General features: G+C 41.1%; 2 protein-coding genes across 2 annotated transcripts; both read left to right on the top strand.

Moving 5' to 3' along the window:
- Positions 1–2,462: 2,462 nt before the first annotated feature.
- Positions 2,463–3,239, top strand: C11H10orf95 (chromosome 11 C10orf95 homolog). Its single transcript, XM_053450419.1, has one exon. The coding sequence runs from the start codon at positions 2,560–2,562 to the stop codon at positions 3,208–3,210; it is 651 nt and encodes a 216-aa protein (XP_053306394.1). The 5' UTR covers positions 2,463–2,559; the 3' UTR covers positions 3,211–3,239.
- Positions 3,240–9,255: 6,016 nt separating this feature from the next.
- Positions 9,256–21,231, top strand: SLF2 (SMC5-SMC6 complex localization factor 2). Its single transcript, XM_053450388.1, has 20 exons — positions 9,256–9,520; positions 10,820–10,863; positions 11,383–11,561; positions 12,893–12,932; positions 13,223–13,884; positions 14,458–14,531; positions 14,802–14,912; positions 15,108–15,275; positions 15,477–15,579; positions 15,990–16,065; positions 16,161–16,299; positions 16,607–16,703; positions 16,876–17,052; positions 17,131–17,228; positions 17,304–17,391; positions 17,646–17,756; positions 18,178–18,255; positions 18,569–18,655; positions 19,011–19,079; positions 20,937–21,231. The coding sequence occupies exons 1-20, from the start codon at positions 9,429–9,431 to the stop codon at positions 21,000–21,002; spliced, it is 2,559 nt and encodes an 852-aa protein (XP_053306363.1). The 5' UTR covers positions 9,256–9,428; the 3' UTR covers positions 21,003–21,231.
- Positions 21,232–22,991: the final 1,760 nt, after the last annotated feature.

Genomic DNA, 22,991 nt, shown 5'->3' with positions numbered 1-22,991 from the left:
TGTGCATCACGAACAGCTAACCTTGGTAAGATTGTCCTGCAAGAAGGCCTGTAGTGGCTTTGGGGGTAGACTGTGAGTTAATGCAAGCAATTGTTAAAGTAGTGCCTGTTCTATGGGGGCCAACTCTGCTGGTCTTCCAGGAAACACTCACAGGGATTGACCCCACATAATGTACAATGAGACCAGGATAACGTGCATTGCACCTTCCTAACAATCCGATACTAGTCAGTACAACCGGTGCCGTAACCCAGGTGCCCACCATGCACGCTTTCCTATTTACCCCAACAGAACCTGTGGGGGACTCAAATATTTCTGACCATCCCTTATCCAATGTTCTGGAAAAAAGCTTGTTGCCTCACCGTCTATAATCCTCCTGCTACTTCAAATAGCTTCGGGCCACGGCTTAAAGATGCTGCATTAATGCTTTGGACGAGTTAAACACCGCTAACCACCTTTAGTCTCGTAATTAAAAGATGAGCTTTTCTGAAACGTCTGTTTGCATAACTCAGTATCTTAGCATTAAAACATTTGTAATCTGCAATTTTCCTGTTAAAGTTAGTCAGGCTTTGCCAGTCGTTTATTATCACCCTCACACCAAAGGCAGCCGCCATTCTGGTTCTACAGAAGACCTCCGTCGGGGTAACTCAAACCTCAGCAGACGTAACACGGTTTGTAAACTGTTCTTTTGTAAAACCCCAAACATTATCACAAATTTATTATAATGAGAAAGGTTTGAGGACACTTTGGGCTGTATTGCATGCTTTATAGTAGATTCTATACTTTTTAAGTATTGTTTTTTGTTTATTACCTATTTTAGAGTATTGTAGTGGTGCCCAGCATTATATTTACTCTATCTGTGGCTCCATGCAGAATACATCATGCCATCTTCCCATTAACGTCCAGCGCGTGGGATTAACCCTAATTTCCCTGTTAAGGATTTGTTTGTTTTTATGAACGTTCCTGCTATGGTACTATACAGAGACAACATAGCATAGAAAGACAGGGTGCCAAACCCAGGCATGAGCCATTGCACACGTAGATGACTACACAAACCCCAAAAAGGAGGATGCGCTTGATTCCCCCTCCTGCCAAGATAGGAATTGAGGGGTATAGACTAGTCCTCAAGCATTAAATATGTGACCAGGTTCCTTTGCATTTCCCTGTTTGGGTGCCTTGAATACAATGGGCTACAGTCCACTGGCACGTATTCCATTCATACCTCTTATTACACGCGGTCGTGATCTAGTTTCCTACAGTTAGACAAAAAAAAGTCCGGAGCCATCTGAACTACCGTCTGGCATAGCATGTAGTAAGAGATAAGCAACGACACGTAGCCTGAAGTCTGAAGTCACCCTTTACCGGCTCTGTAATTAGCGCTAAATACTTGCATTTATGGTCGTGACCTGACCTACGGTGTATGGAGGTCAGACCGGTAGCACCAGAGTCACAACAAGACACGAAACGACCCCTCCTTTGCCTGCAATAGTAGATCTTGGCATCTCCTGAAAAAAAGCAAAAGAACACTGGACGATTAATAGCAGGCACAAGCAAGCAAGCATTTTCATGTAAGCACTTTTTTATCCTGGACTAAAGGCCAAAAAGGCATCCATCCAAAAAAATTTGCTAAAATATCCTCATTGTAAAGTATTTAAATGAACATTCATAGCAAAGGATTTGACATCACTGTGTCCAGGGAAGGGTTACAGGAAAAAGGATCTCTCTCATTTAATAAATTTCCTGTGTTTGCAGACTGCCATTGTTGTCGGTCATGTGAGATTTTAGGTGACTTTCCCTGCACAACCACCACACTGAGCTGATGCTTTATGGCAATGCTAATGAAGTCTGTTCCCTCCATGGACTTTTGTTAGTGTCTGGGTGATTAAGACAGAGGCATTCTATTGATTACCACAGGCAGTAGGATACACATCGTGAATATGGAGCTGCCCCCTACATAATGGAGGAGGGAGAAAAAGCTAAATATTGCCCATTTTTGAAGGAAAGGAAGAAAAAAAAAAAAAAATAAAATCTGAGTTCCCCTTTAACATTTTTATGCCCGATACCTTATTACAGGCATTTGAAAGTTGTCCCTCTTGTTTGAAGTTTTGCAGGCACAGTTATGAGGGGCATGTTCAGTATAAGGTGGTATCTGCAGGGGATCTATCAGTTTTAAGTACAATGTTGCATCCTCTATTAAGGTCACTTTTAGAGTTTATCCATTCGTCATTTCCAATGAGCCTCTAACAGTTTCTTGTCAACAACCCATGTCACAAACTCTTAATTTGGCCAAGGCCCAGGCGGATTGTAATCCATAAACATTGTGGTCTCCTCTACTTACAGGTTTGATAACAGTCACCATTTTTTCTATACAGCTATCAAAGTAACTTCATGTTCTTACCAACAAACTCCACGCAAATCGGCATCACCAGCAATGACCCGTTTTATCTTTTACCAGGTTACGCCTTTCATCTAGAAGAAGCACAAGAAAATGGTAATGTAAAGAGATCTTCAAGTTCAGAATGAAGAGTTACCAGGGATGCCGGTTCCAGAACTTGTTCTAGAATGTTCCACTATGGTTACCGGCCACATGAATATTACACAATGTTTCTCCCTCGGAGCGTGCCTTACTCGAGAAGTGCCTATGCAGATGTAAGCTCTGGTTTTGGGCTGCCCCCCATACAAATTCACAACTTTAGCAGCCGCCCGTTTGCTTTTGTTGGAGATGAGACATCCTATCCGCATAACATTTCAAACGGACGCATTGAATATCACCATTTTTACGGGGTCAACCCATTATATAATATGCCAAACTGGTATTACCCCAGTTATAACCCTGGGCCAGCGTACGATCCCTTCCTAAACTACAGGGAGCCGCAGGCTTACCCCAAACCTCCAGTTGATGCGTGGCCGGAGGGTTTCACTATGAAAGGAGAGCTTCACTGGGGCAAACTGGAGCGGATTTTTGGGGTAAAGCGTAACCTTCCCGACTTTGTTAAAGACGACCTTCGCAGAGTTTACGGAACTTACCCGAGAACATTTGTTGCCATAACTTACCAGAACGGAGAGTACCTTGTTAAAGGTGATCCCAAAGTTGGTGAGCAGGAATATACTGTGGAGAAGAAAGTCATTAGGAGGCAACCTACGCCCACCGACTCCGAGGAGGACATCAGCGATAAACAGAGCAAGAGGAAAAAGAAGAAGTCAAGGAGGTGAAATCATTCCAGGTTTTTGAAGAGCGAGGGAAAATAAAATTAAATGCATACCATAATTGCCACCATGTAAAAATTTGGCATCGGATTTTATCATTATGCATATATGGATTTTGGGAAGCGGACATAAAAACAGATAACTGACCCAGTGTGACACTCCACACTTTTTGCAATGCATAATTCAACTAAATATTTATATACCGGTATATTCTCAACACTCAAATGGTTTTATTCATCCACTATGGACTAAATTACATATTTACAAAATACAGCAGTGGGCTACATTTAAAATTTACACAATGAAAGTGTTTATATATTTTTTTTATAGAAATTTATTAAATTAAACCTTGATGCATCGCTGTGTGTTCTGTAATTCTTTTATTGGCATACTGATATGATAAGGTAAAATAAATGGCAGGTAGCCTATATCACAGAGCCCCCCAGGAAAGAAGTCCCTCTTTTACCCCAAATCATTACACATGCTTTTAGAATGATAATGTAGGCAGAGATCTTTATGCATGTTCCCCATAAATTGTCAAGGATACTGTTGCACCCCGTCGGGTACCAGACCGACTTCTACATATTCGGGTAAGTGTTGGCTCCCCATCAGAATATGATGCTGCTATACATTATGACAATAATAGCGCTACATGTTAGTAACACTATATAAGTAGAATTTATTATTGTGACATAATAAACTAACAATATTTATATAGGACTACTGGTTGCAGCAGCAGATATGGGAAGTGGCCAGTGGATGCTGGCATATTTGATCGTGATAACAGGAGAAGCAGCTCCATCACCCATTTTGATGAGATTCGGAGCACAGTTCTCGGATAAAATGAAGCCACAAACCATTTTAAAGGCTTCATAGGAAATAAGAGCGCTCCTTGAGTGATTACCCCTGCCAGAAGACACGAAAGTTTGCAGAAAGTAGCACTTTTCAAAGCAAAGAAGAAAGCTCTTTAGGCTAAACGCCATTTCTCTGTAAATGTAACTTTGCATGAAAGTACATCACAAATCACAGTAAATAGCGTTTCTCCCTATAAAGGATTCCAGCTCCCAGTACTACGGCCGTAAGTCCACACTGAAGATGCGGTCGGTAGAAGTAGAAGCTGCATGGCTCTTTGCTTGTAAGGACAAGGCAAGGGTTAAAGTTGTGCCTGAATCCCCCAGCTACAGGAGAAGAGATACTCTTCTGTATGTGTTTATGGCATGTGGTTTACACAGAAGGCTATGAAATTACATACACTGGAATGGCAATGAGGCAACCGGACTGAATGAATATCCTTATCTCTATACCGCAAGTTGGGTTACATTACATTGTGTTTTTAGTTGGATTAAATTATTGAACGACAAGTGTGACAAGAGTTAGTCACTGGTGTCCATGATGCCTGCTGGTTATTGGTCTCATCACCATACAGACTGATGTAGTAATATTTAGGTCATACTAAGAATGAAGACAAATGGCTTAGAATCTTTACAGGGTTCCGTTACTCTGAAAAAGAAGCTCACAAGCGCATCTCAGGTATAGTTCACAGAACTAACGCTCAAAATTTCAGGGAAAACACTGAATCCCCAACAATCATGGGGACTGCTGCAGCCATATCTATAGACAACTAAGGCAAGGCTGTTGAAGGAAAGGTCAAACATTTTTCTACATGGATGCCCAGAACATATCAGACATACCCGTGAAGATGTGACTTCCTTCTTCAAGAAGTAGCCAGAAGAGGATGAACCCAGCACAAGCAGCCAGAACACCATGCCCAATCCCAACAGCGTACATCCAAATAGGTCTTGGAGCAGGCAGCTGCCAACATGCTGCTTACATGGTTTGGCAGGTTTGTCTACAACAGGTGTTTTCAGCTAATATTTCTTACTCCTTAGGGCATTGTGTGTTAACTTTTAAGCATGGACAGAACCATCTTCCTCTATATATAAAAAAACCCCACAAAAACCCAAACGGCAGACAGAAAAATTCTTAACGCCAGCTAATGTAATATTTCTCTACATGATGTGTAGAGAGGTCATCTCCTCCTGGTGATCAAGCAGGAGTTACAGGCAGCAAAGACGACCCATCTGTGTATCTGCTATTCCTAAATGGGTGCTGAGACCTCATATCTCGTCAGGTTGTTCCTCGTTGGTAAAAGAATTTCTGGAAGAGATGTTTTATGATAATTGGGGTAATAAGCAGCAAAATGCTTTGCGTCAACTGTGACCCCATGTATTACGCTCACACCTGTGACTGGAAAAGGAGATGAAAGCAGACCAGGACTGATGGGGGGGGGGAAATATGACTAGATTGTTAGTGTCTAATACTGGATATGCTTTACAGATTAATAACCCCCCCCAAAAAAAAACAGAAAAGAGTAGTTTCTGTAAATAGCGCATTGGGGTCCACTCTTCATAATGTATATTAAAGTAAAGTGGCCAGGATAGAACTATCTTGTAAATTCTCCTGTCATCCTAAGGCTGCTTGGTGCTCAGGTTCCTTTGCAAAGGTTAGTAAAATTTGGTGCAAAAGAAGATGGAATCTTTGAAGGGAACATTGGGTTTTATTAAGCTTACATATAGAAACATTCAGGGAGGCATCTTATCATATACCGCGTCACTGCATACATTGTCAGAGCCATGACGGTCATGTAATTATAAATAGAAATTAACAGATTTCAGGTGCATCCTGGTGAGTTTTCCAAATTGACTGCATTATAAAGGGCCAAACCCAACAAGCTGCGCCTGCAAGAAGAGCTGAGATGGCCCTTCATAATGCATAGTGGAATAACAAATCTTAAAGGTCACCTCAGTGATTTCCTTATGCTTTATGCAGGGCCAGCCCAGCACTTCTCACATGAAATCTTTAGTATGTAAGGGTTGGTCCTTCATAATTGGGAACGCTATGGGATTAAACAGAATTCCCAGTTTGGTAAAAAGCTCGGTCAATCTCCTGGCCACCAACAGGGATCACCAAGTCCCACAGACCACAGCTGTTCCCAAACACATATTTGACTGTTGTGAGCTTTTAATAAGTTTTTTTCCTTTAAAAACCTTGCATACCAAACCTCCCTTACCTTCCTGAACCTCAGAGCACTCCTGCTTCCATCAACACAGCCATCCCACCTAACCGTGTATATATAGAACAGGAAATTAGCCTGAGGTCTTAATTAGAACCTTGCAGCAGGTGTGATGGCTAACCAACCAGGCTATAAAATAATTAAAGGGAATGAATTATTTTTACTGCTTAAGAGCTTTCATTTTGGATGGCAAATGCAATTATACAGGTAAGCCAAAAAAATAAAATATATATATATATTTTTTTTTATAGTACTCCAAGCGAGCTGCGCTTGCCCTGAACGATGCATAGGCAATCGTAACTTGAGCCGCTGGAGTGCGTTTACTAAAGGGAGAGCCGGCAGGAGCATTTGCAGGAAGGTTGTGCTTTTAACTATCTTATTCTGCTAGTCGGGATAAAGGGCCAAAACCGGCAGGTGGGGGGCAAAGCTGATAATGTATAGAGGGTAAGCCAAGCTCTTCCTGCAGCAGAAGCTCGCCGGGGTCCACTCTTCATAACGTATATTAAAGTAAAGCAGCCGGAATGCAACTGTCTTATAAATTCTCCTGTCATCACCCCTTAGTAAATAAGGCCCTCTTAAGGCTTCTTGCTGCTCAGGTTCTTTTGCATAGGTTAGTAAGACTTCTACTTCTAACGACTCTTATAACCGCTTGTTACAGGTATGTCTAAGGTGTTCTATCACTCATTTATCTTTTTTGCACTGTGTATTTTTTTTTGTAATATAATCTTATTGTCAGATATTTTAGGCTGGAAACCCAGTATTTTAATATTTGTGTATATTACAGGAACATAGGAGTCAGAGCTGCTTTGTTTTCTACAACCATATGAATATTTTTTTTTCCTGACCTTGTTCTCTCTGTAATTGAGAACAAAGAAGCTTTTTATGAATATAGCCGCTTCAGCAAATATTTCATAATTAAGTTTCTATTCTATGGGAAAATTTAAGGAGTAGAAGCTGCTTATCTCTAGGAATGTAAATTGGAATGGGGGAAATGTTACAAGACCCCCGAAACTGATTTACTACCTAGGAGGTAACTTCTAGAGCTATGTGTGATCAAGGACACGTTCCAGATGTATAATGTCATTGTCTTAAAGTTATTTCTTAGACCAGAGCGCCTCTTAGAGGTAAATGATGGAAATGCAATGGGGCAAATTTGCTAAGAAGTCCTATTATAATGAGTAAAATCCACAATTCTGATTGGAGGATTTCAATCAATAGGTGGAGAATATGGTGATACGCCCTGTCTTTAAAAGCTTACGTTTTAAACAATTTGGGACCCCAGATATTTGGAATCTGGAACATCACAAGATCTTGGCACCATATTTTACTCTCGTAATTACTCTGAGTATCTAACACATGTATATCACTTTAAGAAAGTTAGTTTTCTTTCCACTGAACCTGGATTGATCTCTACAAGCCAAACAACTGGTGGTAAATATAATGGGTTTTATTATCCTGAATAGAGGTACATTTTGTCTGCTTCAATGTAGAAGAATTTATTCCCTTCTGGGAAATACCGTATTTGTCAGATTATAAAACGTGAAAATATAATAACGAGATGCTGTTCATCGTTTTCCTGTTCAGCCATTTTTTTTCCAGACGCTGCAGGTGTTGCACCTTGATCATGGATAATGCAAATGGGTGAATGGAGTAACTCCCCCAATTTCCGGGGTCAGTTAACATACCTCTATGGGTTTGCCGTACGATGCACTTTAACTGGATATCATTGGTTAGAGTGCATTATTTGCGTTGAGTGGTCGTTGGTATGGCTTAGTCTTATGGACCTAAGCTGTTAGCCCTCCCCTCCTGTCCACCAGGGGGGGAGTTTCCATTGAGCCCTAAATCTGGTGCTGTACACATTAATGTCTTTGAGCATTAACAAAAAATTGGTCTTTGATTTTTGCTCCAGTATGGAAGGGGTTACCAGCTCCTTCTAAACTAATTGGGCTTGCTAGGTCAGCGTGACCTCACAGCTCGTTCTGTACCAGCGCGTCTCGCGTGTTCATGGCAGAAAGCTCTGACAGGCCATGTTTAAACTTATTCAGACCCTCTCTAGACATTGAGGCAGCTTAAGCCTTGCAGTTGCAGTTTCCTTTCTCTTCCAGTGGTCCCTTTTTGGTGGACAAAATGGTTATAGATTAGCTTTTAAATCTTTGCCCATACAATTTATTGTTAGCTGTTCGGTTCCGTATAAACCTAGAAACGTGATGATGGGGAGAAGAAACAGCCTGAAAAAAGAGGCATGAATAAGATAATTGTGTTAAACTAAACTGCGACAACGGCCAACGTGGTTTTTTGTTTTTTTTTAGTTATTTTTTACAGGTATGATGTGGGTTTTTTAAGTGGCTTATTATGGAACTTGGCCGGACTCTGGCGGCAAAAGGAGAACCTACACAGTATTAGGCAGGTTTTATTTCATGGCAACGACCAACTCAAAGGGTTACTCTGCACAATTTGCATGTTAAATGGATAATAGAAAGCTGTTCTTTTGTATTTTAGAGTTAAAGACTTCTGTCCCATTAACCCCTCCTCCGGTTCTTTTTACTGAAAGCAGGAAGTATATGTATGTACACTTCCTGCGCATGCTCAGATCGCCAGGATCTCATCTCCCGCTGAATAATCAGTGACTTCTAACTAGACTGTGGCTAAGAATGATAATAAAAGCTTGTGAACCGGTCCTCTCTGCATAATGTATCGGTTTGATTCAGTGCCAATTGTCAGGACTGTCTTGATAACCTCAGGGTTGTTGGCTGTTATGACATGGATATGTGTATTGCGGTTTTTGTAGGTAACTTAATCTGTTCCTTATGGAAATCCAAGTACAGGAACTGGTTAAACAAGAACAGCTTGACTTCCGCAGGACCGTGAGGAAATCACGAGGCCGCTCCGAGAGTATTCGAAACCGAAAGTTCTAAAGCAGCAAGCGGCATGTTTACTCTGCTAGCCCCGCCCCCTTTGTCTCCGCGATCCAATCAGCACCCTGGAATGTAGTCGCGCTCGGAGCTCCTTTGAGCCGCCTGGCCGCAGACCCGGAAGCGCGCAGCGGTCTCTTGTTTTGGAGTATTGGCGCCAAAGGACATCCGTTTTAACGGAGGGAAAAGTGGACATGTCGGCGACCGGGCGTTCTGGCCACACCCTTTGATTACCACGGATGGCTCAACGCGTCCTGAGCTGTCGGCAGACAAAGGGTGGGACTCAAGAGCGCCCCCGCTCCGGTGTGAAAGAGGGAACTTCCGGCCCCAGGTAATTCCTGAAGCCCATTGGACCGTTATAATGAAAGCCACTAGAGAGCTACAACGTGAACTACGTCAGCTGCCACCCCATACCCCCGCGTTTGGGAAACTATCCACTAAGATAAAGGGTTAAATGGGGTATTTACAGCCGTCCCCGCCCCCTTTATTTATATACACACCTGAGTGGCCTCTTTAGGGGTGTTTTCTTATTTGTCCACAGAAGCAGATAGGTAATTCTATTCAAAAATGGTTGCTATGCCAAACACCTAAAATATGATGAATAAATCCCAAAACCTCAGCCAATACAAATATAAGGCCATTCTGTGTATGAGTTAATGCATGAAAAGATATGTGATGTGACAGTATGACTGGCCATCAGTGCCTTAAATATGAAATATTAAAACACTTTAAGCTATCATTAAATGCCAAAGAATGCAGCTTAATGTTATGGGGGGAGGGGCAGGTGTTTACGCAACATATTTGCGAGCTTGTGGCATATTAGGAGATATAAACGCAAAGCCAGGAGTCTTTTAGAAAAATAATCTTCCTTTATATATTGAACGTTCTGATCGCCTAGAAAAAAAAAAAAAAAAAAACCCCTCTCGTGGGGGACGCGCTTTCCAGGGGAAAGAGTAACCTTGAATCAAAGTGTGGCTGTAAACAGACTAGTAAGCTGCCCCGGAGGCCTCGCCTGCAACACCATTTGATCTAACTCAAGCAAAACTTCTTACATTTATTTATATATCGCCAGCAGATTCCGTGGCGCTGTTACAACCAGTGGGCTCATTTAAAGTCACACACAATATGTTGACATGGTGTTAGAACCATGCAAGCTTTCAAGAAATCCCCTTTTTCAGATGGAAACGGTGTGTTGACAGGAAGGCGTCCGTTACTACGGAGAGTGTCTGAAATCCACAACGTTTATCGCAGAAACCCATTCCGCCTTTCATGGCCACCGGGTATATATCCCCGTATTTGGTTAAGACATGGAGGTTTTCCCTCTGCTTAGGTGACATTCCCTGCCCAAACACCACACTGCTGATTCTTTATGGCAATGCCGATGAAGTCTGCTCCTCTTTAGACTCAATAGTCACTGGTTACTGGCTGGGTAACTAAAACTGAGCCATTCCGATATATTGGTTATAATGACACCCGCCTGCGGTGGTTACAGATGTTACCGTGAAATCCCACCTTTTTATCATGTTATGGTGTGTAGTTTTCTGTATGAAATTCTTCCATGACAGTGTTTAGTTTAGTGCTGACGCAATCATATGCCACGTGGATTTTATCTTTGTTTTTGCTTTTTCAGAAATCAGACCATAACAAATTTCTTTAAACCGTCTCAAAACTCAGGTAGGTCTCAACTTTATTTATTTAATTAATCCATATTAGCCAGGAGATCCTTGGATAACTTCTGAATAGAATGGTAGACTTTATATCCAGTACTCTTTATCATACCTGGGAACTTCTTGGCTCCGGCTACCCGGAGCCTTCCCTTGCGGGACGCGGCCAGGACTGCACACTGACGTCGGTGGGAGTTCTTGCCGACGTTGTCGGGAAAATCCCCCATTTAAAGGGAAGATGGGGCTGGGAGTGTCAAGACCCCGCTACCCGGAGGATTCAGGTGTCGACCCAGAGAAACAGTGCTTCACCCTGGTTTTTGTTAATGCAACCTACAGCACCAAGATGGCCGACCAACACTGCATATTGTCCATTAATCCCCTACCGATGAATCGGGGGGCCTCTCCGCAAGAGTTTCCTATAAGCAAAGCCCCAATCATATTTTAATAACCAAATGTGCGGTTCGGGCTGAACTTTTTTTCACTTTTACAGAAGCTATATCCATAAATGATGTTCTTTTCTATCCTACAGACTTAAGCACTCTCAACTCCCCGCACAAAAGAAGCAATGAGTCACTTAATCTGCTGTCTTCAGGAGTGGAAGCCAAGAAAACCCCTTCAAAAAGGAGGAGAATCGCAGTTGGATCTCCTACTAAGAGTCCGATTATGGAAGCTTTTCTGCAAAAAGGAAAGACCCAAAACCGTTCACTTGTAAGCGGCTTTCAAACTCATTGTGCAAAATGTCGTGCGAGTTTAATCTCTCCGAAGGTAGTACTTAAAAAATTAAGTTTGCCTAAATTGTCAAGGGAAATGAATGGTAAAGAGGATGGCAGCCAATGGACGTTTGTGTTGGGTAACCAAAATTCTGCTAACTGTAAGGGCCGGGGTATGGTTCAACCTAAATGCTCTGGAAAAAGCAGTTTAAACCCCAGCCTTTTTAGCATCCCTCTTTCGTCAGGGGGCTCTGAACTTATTCTAAATGTGCTGGAAACGACTAAGTTTCAGCCCAAACTATCTTTCTCTCGGGTGCCTCCTGTAACTTCAAAAGCTTCCAAGGCACAGGGAGCTTATATCCCATCACTGAAGAAATACAAGATGCAGCAGGCATCTAAAGCTGAAGACACAAACCTGACATCAAATGAGGTTAAGGCCCAGGTATGATCTGTATTTGACATTAGTTTATCAGTGCCTGTGTTTAGCATGTATTGTCAGTGTTTGCTTTGTGATCATGTTTAAATGAGGTCGTCAGTAAAGGCCCACAAACCCCTCTGAAGTCAAAGTTCAGTTGATGACTGCAGCATTTTGTAATAAGTAACACCAACTATTTTGTCATAGCTAAATATTTTCAACATGGGGCGAACAATACTTTGTAGGTAGTCAAGATGGACAAGTAACAAGTGCTTGTTTAACCCCTTTGTGGCCATGGACGTACCAGGCACTTCACGGAAAAGCATCCCGTTAACGACAATGAGCCTGACATGTCATGTGGTTTAAATGAACTTAGAACGCCATCAATAATGCATTCAACAACAATAATAATAAAAAAAAAATAGTGGTGCAGTGTGATCGCTGGCATAATCCATCGTATTCACCGCATTGAATAGCAGCGTGCCTTTCAAACATGGTGGTGCCTTGCTGCCAGAAAGACCGAACGACCTTATCCCGAACAAGTTGCTCCAACTGAGTGCAAAGGGAGTGGGCAGTGATGGGGAGGTACCAGATTGTGGTTCCGTCATTCGTATTGGGTAATTTTTTTTAGGGAGTGAGGCCGATATACTTGGGTACCATACCCTAGTTGATTTAATCCCCCAGCCCCCCCCCCATGCACGGGATTATTAATAATATCTTTTATTTATATAGCAAGCAATAATATCTTTTATTTATATATTCAAGGGGTCTGACAAGACGAGGATTGACAGACTAAGACAAACCGATACGTTAGGTGGAGAGAGCCCGGCTCGCAAGCTTTTTATTTTTCTTTACTGCAATTTATAAACGTGCTGTGTGTGCGTAATGTGTAAATACCTTTTTTCTTTCTGTAGGTAAGCAAAGCACCTGGATATAATTCACCATATGGTTCAGGTAAATTGTCAAATTTTGCCACATAATTTTTAACCCAAATGCTTAAAATGAAATTAAAAAAGTATTCCTAACGTGTCTCCTAGCGTGTGCCGAGTACTTCCGAGACTCTGCGCCAAAATTCTCTTTGGATCTGCTAGAGTAGATTTGTAAGTTTAATAAACCTCACGCATTCAGTGTTGGCTGACAATCTCGTGATTGAGATAATTCTTCATGTTTGCTTTATTTATTTTTTCCTGCTATATTTACAACTTCTAATTTTTTTTTATTTTTTTTTAACAAATTGCCCTTAGACAAAGGCTCTGAAGACCGCCGTATCATACGTGAACACAAATACTCTTCGAACGTTTCAAGTTCGCAGACCTCGAGCAACGGAAGCTCCCAAAACAATGACCTCTCTGAATACCTGTGCATCGGAAAGTCAAAGAGCGAGCTGCTTGAACATCCAAATAGTTTAAGTTCAACATCAGTTAAAGAAGTTACCGGCTTAAAATCGGGAACATTCACAAAAGGGAGTAGCCTCTCGCGTGCGTCGCCCCGCTCCAAGGACGGTTCTCCTATAGTCTCTGGTGCTTGTAACGTAGCTGAAGATGACCGTATAGAAGCGATTTTGGGGGGATTGGCCGATTTTCCTTCTGCTCACCCGAACTGTAATGCTGCAGTGAACGGTAGCTTGACTCATCCACAGCCTACAAAGAATTCTTTACTCGAAAGGAGTTCCTGTTCAAAGACTGAACATTCTTCTTCAAAAGGTGCTTTTCAGAGGAACAGGAGTCATAAAAGACTAAGATACAGTTCGGACAGCGATGGAAGTGATGTCCAATGTTCTAGATTAAGCACTGATGATGATGAAGAGGAAGAGCTCCAACCACTGGAAGAAATTCTGAGTCTTGTGTCAAAGCCTCTCCCTCCTACACCCCAGAAATCTTCAACAAAGCCTGACAAAAAGACGACTGTAAGTGCGCGGTTCTACCTTATTAAAAGGTAGCGATCCACCTGCTCTGCTGAATGTAGCAGAATGCAGAATTAGAACCATCACAACTACTGCTGTTAATCACGAATTCTCTAATCATGTAATTGTGCCTCATGCTTTCTGTGAATTCTTGGCTCTTGTGTGTCGCATGATCGGTTGTTTGCCATAGAAACTTAAACTTTTAAAATGTTGTTTAAAAAGCAAGAAAATAGATCAAGTAGCGAATAACTGAATCCATCACCCAGACTGCCAATGTTCTGTAGCCTGCAAATATTTCCTTCTCTCGGCTAAGAGCCAGCTGGAATTTATAGGAACATTTCGCTATAAGCTTTATAACATTATACGCGGTATTGAGACTTCTAGTGATCGTTTGTTAAATTGTGTTCAGTTCAGACCATTATTAATGTATTGGTGGCCTTGTAGTTGCTCTTAAGGGCATGTGTTAAGTTAACTTTAATGTACAGTCACTGCAAAGGGGTCTGTATACACACAGAAATTGTGTTTTTTACCCCCCCCTTTTGTTGTTCTAATATATTATGTTTCCCCTACCTTTAGTTTAAGACCAACAATACTCGGCCATACGTGAACAGCTTGGACAAGCTTGTAAAGGAGAAAATTGAAAATGAAAGGTTAGAACTCTGTGTTCCTTTTGCAAATGTTTTTTACAGGCTTCCCACCCTTTATATTTTTCAGCTTCATTGTCGTTCGAGCTTCTCAGCACTAGGTCACCTAGTGCTACTCTATCTAGCTCTTCCATTCCATGTCAAATGTGACATGACGCAGAATTTTAAAAATGTATTTGTACCTATTCTATGTGGGTCAAAGAAATACTGCCATTTTCCCCTCCATATATAATGTGAATTTTTTTTTCTTCTACATGACTCTACTTTCATTTAAAGGTTAGCTGATATGGAAAAGAAGCTAAACGAAGATCTGGAGAGGGGATTGGGAATGTTATCGACACAATACATGGAAAGCTCTGACGAAGGAGAACTGGAAGAAGAGCACAAGTAAGCGTTTTTTTTTTTGTTTGTTTTAATATATGTATTAGGTTTATGATAACGTATGGAACTTGTACATCTAACGTGTGTGTGTGTGTATATATCAAACGGGTCTGTTTATTTACACATCCGTTATCTTGCTTTTAAGAATGAAATATATAGTTTTGAGTTGTGGATCTTCAATACAAATTTCTTAACTGTTAGGATTTTCATGAATAAATATTCCATGGTGTCCAATACTATACCTGATGAGCATCCGGGGGAAGAAATATTCTGTTTAGAAGAGTCTGGAAACCTCTTCACCCACTGCACACTCGATCTGAGGAATTCTAGGTTCTTTGGTCACAGCCCAGAAGAGAACCTCATATTTAGGTGAGAACAGGGTCACGATTTGAGAAACTAATAGGCCATATAAGTAGTATCCCTTTTTAAAGCTTCCATGTTTAGTAAAATCTAGAAAATTCTGGTAGATAACTTTCCTAGAAAACTACAACTTGGATAACATTCATTGCATCCTCTTAAGATTTACCATCATCCTGATAAATATATACAGACTTCTCTCTCTCCTAACAGCTGCGATACAGAAAATCAGATCCTCTTGGCCACTGAAGGATTTCTAAGTCACCTGTACAAGTTCCAAAAATGTCCAGTGTTTCTGATGAAATGGTTGTTCCAGGCAAGTATCGTCCTTTCGGTGAATTTAAGCTTTAATACGCGTCGTTATTTTGTACACGGCTTCTGCTTGTAGCAGAGGTTTAGTGATGCAAATAGTGGTGAAAGCGAGAAGAAAAAAAAAGATGTAAAGAAACCCGCAGAATTGTTACATCCTAAATCGCTTTAAAAAATGAATAACCTTCCTCAATTTTTTATTTTTTTTTGTTTAAGGAAAATCCATTCTGAGCGGTGAAAGGGAATTTAAAAGCCGCATCATTTTTGAGAATAAAGATCTGAGGCAAATGTTTTATTTATATTCCAGCCTAAGTTTATTGCATGGCCTTTAAACAATCTTTATGTGGAGTTACGACTTTAGAAATATTTTCTAGCCAAAGCGTACCGGAAGTGTCGAACATTCTGATCTCTCCACAGATGTCTTCTGTTCATCCGTCCTTCTCGGTGTCGCATAGAACTCTGAACACCTTAATGGAGATAACGTGTAACGCCCGTAAGTATCTCTCATCTTACTTATCCGGCAGTTTGGGTTTTTTGTTGTTAAATGATTTTTAGTAATACTGACTTCTTTATCTTTGTCTAATTTAGTTTCCAGTCCAGAAGCACATAGTCTGTGGACTCCTACGTTGCTGGATTTGGCTACAGTGTTTGTAAATATGGGCGTTAATTTCGGGACACTCTTTCCTCTTCCACATCTTCAGCCAACGTTTGGTGTTGATGACCTGTTGTGCGTACCCAACTCCTAATTATTTTCCTTTTTTATATAAGTGCATTTTGTGGGATTTTATGAAGTCCAGTTGCAGACTTCATGGAAAATTAGCACTTTATCCTACTTTGTGTAAACCTATTATCAAATGTGTTGGGGGGGGGCATTCAGTGGAATAAAAGTGTTCTTTAAAATGGATTTTGTGTATCTAAATATTGTATTTATTTCTGAAATTATGTTAAATAACGGGTACTTTTAGTTTAAAAAAATCTTAAATTTACATATTAACCATGTAGATGCCTGTGTGACACAAAATGCTTTATTCTAGATCGGCAGTCCCTGAATGCAAAGTTGCTGGAAAAAGTAGCATTTATCCCTTAGAACAAATTCAGATTCTGGAAATGCACATTACCTGTGTGGTCAAGGTGAGATTGTGTTGCATTCTGCCCCAAATAGCCCAGTTTTATCAGGGTTAATTTCAAAGAAAGTGTCATGGCTCCATAGAGTGGATGATAAACCTATAGTTGACTGGAGTGCTCAAATACCAGGATGTATTTAACCCTTTGTTTTTTGTTTTTTTTTGTCTGTTTTATAAAGTTTGTAAGCTTTTGTACAGCCGTGCACCCAGAAAGCTTCGACGACCGGGAAGCACTTCTGCTCTTGGTGATGGTCTTAAAAATCTATCTAGAGAAGCGGTTAAGGCACATTCTCGTTGTGGACTTGCACGGCCTTGTGAAACACCTTCTTCAAAACATTAAAGACTGGGACACCAAGGTAAATGGCGTTCCAATGCATTGCTGCATTTCAGTGTATATGCGGCCGTAAAAGCATTCTGTTTACCCCTTTATCTAGATGTCTGAGTTGTGTTTGGCAGTTAGCCAGCTTTCCACGCACCACCACAATTTTGTGACGCTTGTGCAGCTTATCCCGGCCTCCGACGTTCGTGGGAGGTAAGTGTGGATTTCGGTATTTAACGTTCAAACGGTTGGTTCTTGAGCTGGACATTAAGGATTTTATTTTTTCAGACAGGTGAGGAGACGACTTAGCCTGATCTTTATTGCAAAACTCCTTGATGGAAGCGCGACATCTGTACCTACAGACTATGACTCGCAGGTATAAACCAAATTTGTCAGAAGTCCTTAGGATCGTCTTGGATAAGGGGGGGGGGTGTTTAAAACAAGCATTGTAGGAAAACAAAAGCACCAACCAAATGTCTATGAGAAATATGATTGCAATAAACGCTTACTGAGTTAGACAACTAACTTTGTCTTTTTTTCACTTCGTATTCCTTTTGCATGTGATTGGGTTGTGTTTTTGTTTTTTTGTTTTTCTCGTGTAGCAATAACCTTTTTATATTCCATTTTTAGATGCTGTTCCTATGCCACTGCTTTGTTCACATGAAGCCAACATCCCTGGTTAAGGAAATGCTAAAAAATCCCGAAAACAACTCAAAAACAGACCTTGAACTGGAATATGAGGTACAGTGCTTTTAATGATCAAAAATTGGCCCATTTTTATGAAAGGTAATTAGTTGGCTCGCCTTCATCGTGGGAGCAACGCTTTTGCATAACAAATAATTTAAAGGCATTGTTGAGGCTTTTCATTTATTTAAACATAATTTTGAGGACATTTGTTTACCTGTTGCCGCTGGTCTTTAAGCTCCGTACCCTTCTCACCAAACTTCTCTAGAAAATATGCAAATTGCTAGAAAGGTCTTCGTCTATTTATTACGTAGGTCTGTTACAGGTAGCTGGTTGGAGAAGCTAATGGGACCAAATGCCCAGAATCAACTAATAGTCTTTAGAAAGCATGGAGGAGAGCGTTCTGTTTTCTAGTTACTGTTGGGAACTAGAGCTGCGTTTGGTTTCTGAAATCTAATACAAACCGATTTAATTTCAGGCGTACTACCTGACTTCCAGTCTGCTGAACCTGATGACCGATGCTAGCACTTCTGATGAAAATCCTTCCGCGCAGAGAGTAAGCATCATCTGTTACAGACTCTAAAAGCTCTCTAAATATAATGGAGGAAACGTGGTAGAAACCTTTAAACACAATAATTTAACAAACTACAGGAGGCTATCTTTATATCTTTCTCTCCTCCGTTTGACACGTTGGAGCAAGGTCATAATCTAAACCTCGAGGGTCAGAGGCTTAGTATTAGTAGTAATATAAGGGTTTTTTTTCCACCTTAAATCCCTCAAAGGCTGGACGTTGTCAATAAATGGCATATTTTTGGGAACTTTATCTTGCTTTATATCTTGTTGACGATCTTTGTCTCGTTCTTCCCCAGAAATATGTTCAGAAACTGTGCACTGCACTGGAGAAGCACATCAAATGTGATATCCACGAGCACGCAAGGTTCTTCTACAGAACACAGGTAACGAAACAAAACCGGTTTGTGGATTACTGGTATTAGTGGGCAGATTCCGTTCCAGCCTCTGATTATTTGATGCTCATGGAAAGTGGTCCTGTCATATGGCTGCCTCTAAACTGCGATTCACATGATGTATTTAGACGTAGTTTGTGGCGAGCCCAGGTCATTTACAAACCAAATAATTTATAAATCAAAACCAGGTCATCGCAGGTCTTTATAGACACTTGGGGAAAGCTGGTAGTGCAGGAGATTGCCTCGGCTACAGTCCGACGAGTACTATATTACATGTAGCTATACGCGGCTATATTCTAACGGCGCTTTAATATGTCTAAGCTGAAATGTATTCATTTCTCTTTAGGTGAAAGATTTAGTTGCCAGAATTTATGGTAAATGGCAAGAATTACTCCATTACTCCCGACCTAATCAGGTACAGTAAAACAATTAAAATTACAAAGTTTTTTTTCACATTTTTTAGCTGCTTTGTTCCACCTAGGGGGGGCTCTTTAAATTTCCCCACATGAGCGCTGCATCATGTAGAGAGAAGTTGAAGTAACAGTTTGTGTCATTTTGGTTTTCTCCTTAATCACTTAAACTATTAACACTAAAGTTGTCCAGACAGCTGTCATTCCTCCAAAGCCCTCCCCTATGTATGACATCACAGCAGTCTGACTGCCTACAGCCACTCCCACCCGCTCTTTCATGCTCCAGCACCTGAAAAGGCAAATCTCCACAGACCCCAATTCACAGCGATGGGGAGCGAGCTATGTGTGATGGGAGTGACCTCACTTATAAACAGGCCTGGACTGGGACAAAAAATAGGCCCGGGCATTTAAGACTGAGCAGCCCATATTTATTTATGTTTATTATGTATATGTACCATCTTTGCATTTCCCCAAATCACTTAAACATTAATTATAGAAACAAACACTTACTCACTCATTCACACAAATCATTAACACATTCATTAATGCAGTCTCACAAATCATTCAAGCAATTCATCCACACATGAATTAATTAATTCTCATACGCATTCACACAATTCATCCACACATTTATTCATTCATTCTTGTATGCATTCACACTACCCCCTCTCTCCATCTTATCTGCCCCTTCTCACTATGTTCCCCCTTATCACTATGTACCCCCTTCCCCATTTCTCAATATGTACCCCCTCTCACTATCTATCCCCTCTACCCCTTTCTATCTAACCCCTCTCCCCCCTCTCACTGCACCCCCCCCTCACTTACCCAATTTACCTTGTTGCCGGAGTAAGCAGCAACTGCGACCGGGTCCGCCACTCTAGGGGGCCGGGCAGCCCCCACCAGGGCCGGCCTTAGGGGTGCGCGCCCGCACAGGGCTTAAATTAAAACATCGGGTTTTTTTTGGGGGGGGGGGGTTTTACTTTATTTAACATCCTCCATGTTAAAGTTAAACAAACTTTATTTAACAAAGGATGTTAAATAAAGTAAACAAAAAAAAAAAAAAACCCCGATGTTTTAATTTAAGCCCTGTGCGGCTGCGCACCCCTAAGGCCGGCCCTGGTGAGGGCTGCCCGGCCCCCTAGAGTGGCGGACACGGTCGCAGTTGCTGCGGGCTTAAGGGGCAGGTGCCCCTTATGCCCTGCGTTAATGCGGCCGCATAGGCCCAGTCTGTCCGGTCTTGACTGAGCCTATTTTAAAGTAGGGGCCTGGAGCTGCATCTCCATCGGCCCCTACGTCAATCCGGCCCTGGGCTGCCCGGCCCACCGGGAAAATGCTTATAAACATTAAAAGTAACGGCCCTCTGACATCAGAGATCGGCAGACAGAATTAATGTTTTCAACAATACAGCAAAATGGTGTGTTCTGTTTAAAAAAGGAATAAGTTTATTAAGGATTTATACCATATGTAGTACATAATATAAGAATAAAGGAAATGTTTATATGGAACAGCCCCTTCACATGGGGGGGGATATTACTTCTAGTAAAGAATAGCTCTGTCATGTACTCTTTATGCTGCAGCCTAATTTTATCTGATTGGCTTTCCAAATAAGGTGTAAAATGTGGTGTATGTGTATAAAAATATATATTTAATTATACGCACTTTTACCTAGTGCTTAAAGGAGATCTGCTAGACGGAACTAAAGGGACATAAATGTATACAAATATAAGTGCGTGTGTCATGTGGGTAATCGGTTTCAGTTAACTTGATCCATACATCCTCGCACTATAGCTTAACATAAGTCTTGGTTTATTAAAACTCAATGTATCCAGCAACAAGAGTACAACTTTTATTGTACGTTTTAGGGAAAGCTTCATGATTATTGGGAGCCGGTCCACGAGAACTCAACCCCAGGCACCTCGCAGGAATGAGAGCAGAAAGGGGTCTTTCAAACCTCGGCCCGGAATAAACGATTTAACCTGTTCACATCTGTTTTAAGGTTTCATTCAATTACGTCAATGGAGTATATTGAGCCACGTACATACTGTAATTTATTTTTTGTATTACACAGACATTATTTTGTAATTATGTAAATGCTGTTCCTTTTTACAAAATGGAACGTTGCTATTAAACGCTTGTGGAACAGAATAAAAAATAAAATCCACAAGTAAATAGGCTTGGCTACAACTTTTTTTTTTTGTATATTAGGGACTAAACAGTAATTGTAAACAAATTGTCTAAATATATCGTGTTTATTTTGGGTACAGTTTTTTGTGGTCCAAACCATGTTTTGTTTGTTTTTTTTCCCTTCAGTATTTGGGGCTAGATTAAACTTTTTTTATATATATATTTCTTATCTGTGACCATGAACAATTTGCAAAATGTACATGTAGATGAAAGATTTTTGCATCCAAAAGCAGCGCTGAAACATCAAAATGCAGCCTGCCTTCTCCCTGTCCCAGCAGGGGTTACAACATTTTTTTTTTTTAAATGGGTCTACATAATTTTGTCAATTCAAACGAGGTAACAGAAAACAAGCATTTTTAAATAAATTTTTGATTTTCTACTTTAAATAGCAGTGACTATCTCTCTCTTTCCATTTAAACAAAACAAATTTACACATGTGGGATCTGCTAATGCATTGAAATTTCCTTGCACCTTTTTGGCTATGTATGTGTTCAGCTCTTGTATTAATGTGACTTGCAATCTTGCCCCTTTTAACTAGTATGACTAAAATAACAGTAACGTGTTAAATGTTTAACCTGTTGCCCCCCTGTGTGTGTATATAACACTTGAGGTGTGTTCTGTGAGCATCCAACTATTGTTACACATCTTGGAGTAGCTGAATGTAATTTCTTCTGTGCGGGTCGGGGGGCATCTTGCATTTGGAGACAGCGTTTCCTGATGAATGAAAGGGTTCTCATCGGTCTGGAGGTAGATCTGATCTGGAGTAGCCCCCCAGCTCCCTTGTCTCAGGGCCACTCATCCACCACAACCTGGCTTATCTAAGACAAATGGGACGGCTATTAAGGCCAAGCCTAGAAATCATCAACGCCTCCTTCCTCCTCCGGCTCTGTCAGTGTGCCGATCAAAAAAAATCCTTTACTTACCTCTCCCTCTAAGTCTCCTGGTATGAGGAGGGGGGGGGGGGGGGAGACAGTGAAAATCACTCAAAGGGTGAAACAAAATCATCTTTTCAGAGACCTTCTGCACGAACCCTAAATGTATGCCTTACACAGGGATGTTTTACTAACAGCCGTAAGGAGAGGTTTATTGACCATGTAGGTGGATTTCAGAAACGTGGCAAATATTTTTAACCCCTTAATGCATTGTTTTCAATGGGTTTAGGGACCGCCAATTGTCCTTAAGGGGTTAATGTCTACAACTACACAGCCGACAGAAAACTTTTCAAAAGGGGTGATATTAACTTGGCGCTTGAAAATATTTTTTGATAAAATGTACTTCGTTTTTATAGTACAATCACAACAATATGACCAAAGCTCAAGTAAGCGTATGGATACTGAGAGCTGTGTACAAGCACGGGCATCGCGACGTACAAGTCCACCTCCCGCAACACCAACCGGTGCGCGTGAGAATCCATAAAGCAAACGTAATTATAAATACGTAGTAACGTTCCCGTAACGCATTACACAGCTGATATTGCACTAGGTAAGGAAAGGCAAAGCACTTTATCTCAGACGACCACCTGCGCAGTCTGAGCTCTCAAACCTACCATTTAATATTCATAAAAGATTAAAATATATTCAATACAAATTACATTATGTAGTTAAATTCAGTCTATAACAACAGCGACCCAAAGTTGATCTTTAATGCTTGCCGTTACCAAAAAAAATGCTATCCCTGTTCACACCACCAGAGAGAAGCAGTGTATAGCTTAAGCACGATAAAAGGAACCCACT

Source organism: Spea bombifrons, chromosome 11 (assembly GCF_027358695.1).
Source record: "Spea bombifrons isolate aSpeBom1 chromosome 11, aSpeBom1.2.pri, whole genome shotgun sequence".
Classification (NCBI taxonomy): Eukaryota; Metazoa; Chordata; class Amphibia; order Anura; family Pelobatidae; genus Spea; species Spea bombifrons.
The sequence above is the reverse complement of the archived record's forward strand: the minus strand, read 5'-3'. Positions and strand labels throughout refer to the sequence as shown.